At 51.8% G+C, this 1,072-nt stretch overlaps 1 protein-coding gene across 1 annotated transcript; it reads right to left on the minus strand.

Annotated features, from left to right (window-relative positions):
* Positions 1-80: 80 nt before the first annotated feature.
* On the minus strand, positions 81-923 carry Pmar_PMAR025494 (Translation initiation factor IF-3, putative; the record flags this gene model as incomplete). Its single annotated transcript, XM_002786104.1, has 6 exons — positions 81-249; positions 299-378; positions 429-525; positions 572-689; positions 743-828; positions 873-923. Coding segments are annotated over 6 exons (601 nt in total), but the record flags the coding sequence as incomplete, so codon positions are not given.
* Between the last annotated feature and the right edge of the window lie 149 nt (positions 924-1,072).

The following is a 1,072-nucleotide window of genomic DNA, read 5'->3' on the forward strand; positions in this document are numbered from 1 at the left end:
CATGGCACATCATGAGGCCTTCTCTCCCGGGTCGCCATCCCGCTCTTGCTGCTCGATCCACCGCTGGCGGGCACTCCTACCGTCCTTCATCTTGGGGTCCTGCCTGGCCCTCCTGTTCCGAGGGTCACGTTGGGCCTCCTCCTTGGCCCTCTGCTGATTCCACATCTCGTCACTCGCTGCAAATGCAATCTTCGGTATCTTAAACGTCGCCGCTTGCTCTGGAGTACATGGCCAGATGAGAACGTTAACCTGAGGACCTTCCACCATGCCCATCACAGGCCCCCCCCTCAGCCCTCACAGATGGTTGCTCGAAAGCCTGTGCCGGGAGTGGTAGATTCACAGGCTTGGCAATATCCTTCAGCTCAGCAATAACACGCACTACAAAGGAAACGCTTCCTGTCCTACTAAGCACGAGTGGATATTCCTACCAACCATTTGCCTCATTTCTTCCTCTTCAGCTTTCCCCTTCATAATCACGGCTTCAGTTCGATGCTTCTTCAGGAGGAGCTCTCGATGATGGAGGATCTTAAAAGTACAGATTACCCGCTAGAGACCCATAGGGTCATCTCACGTATCTCTGGAAGTCAGGCAGGGCTATCCTGCAGTTATACCGCATATACTTTATCTTCAACGATGGGTCAAAGCTGTAGAGGTCAGTCTGTTGCTTCTCCTTCAAAACTTCCTTCTGTCTAAGAAAACAGAAGAGCCCTTTGATGATAATCACACCATCACAGAGGCTCACTTGAGCTTGTCAACAATCTGCGCTTCCAAGTCACTCTTCCTCGCAATTCGGCATACAGGGGGCTGCTTATTGGCATTCACTAACACCTATGTAGCAGATCAACACAGGATCACGGCCATCCTCACCGTACCAAATCTAAAGATGCTGCCTTCGCCTGAGCCTTGGCTTCCTCTAGGTCCATCACCCCTATCGCGCTCCCATCCCTGCCTATCACATGGACCTACTACCAGAACTGGATCCTATATAAACAGCCGAGCCCTCACTTTAGGGAAGAGAATGTCATCGTTGGCTAGAGACCCTTAAAGCCCGACTCTGCCGTTACGAAAAGTC

Source organism: Perkinsus marinus (assembly GCF_000006405.1).
Source record: "Perkinsus marinus ATCC 50983 genomic scaffold scf_1104296931888, whole genome shotgun sequence".
NCBI classification, from domain to species: Eukaryota; Perkinsozoa; order Perkinsida; family Perkinsidae; genus Perkinsus; species Perkinsus marinus.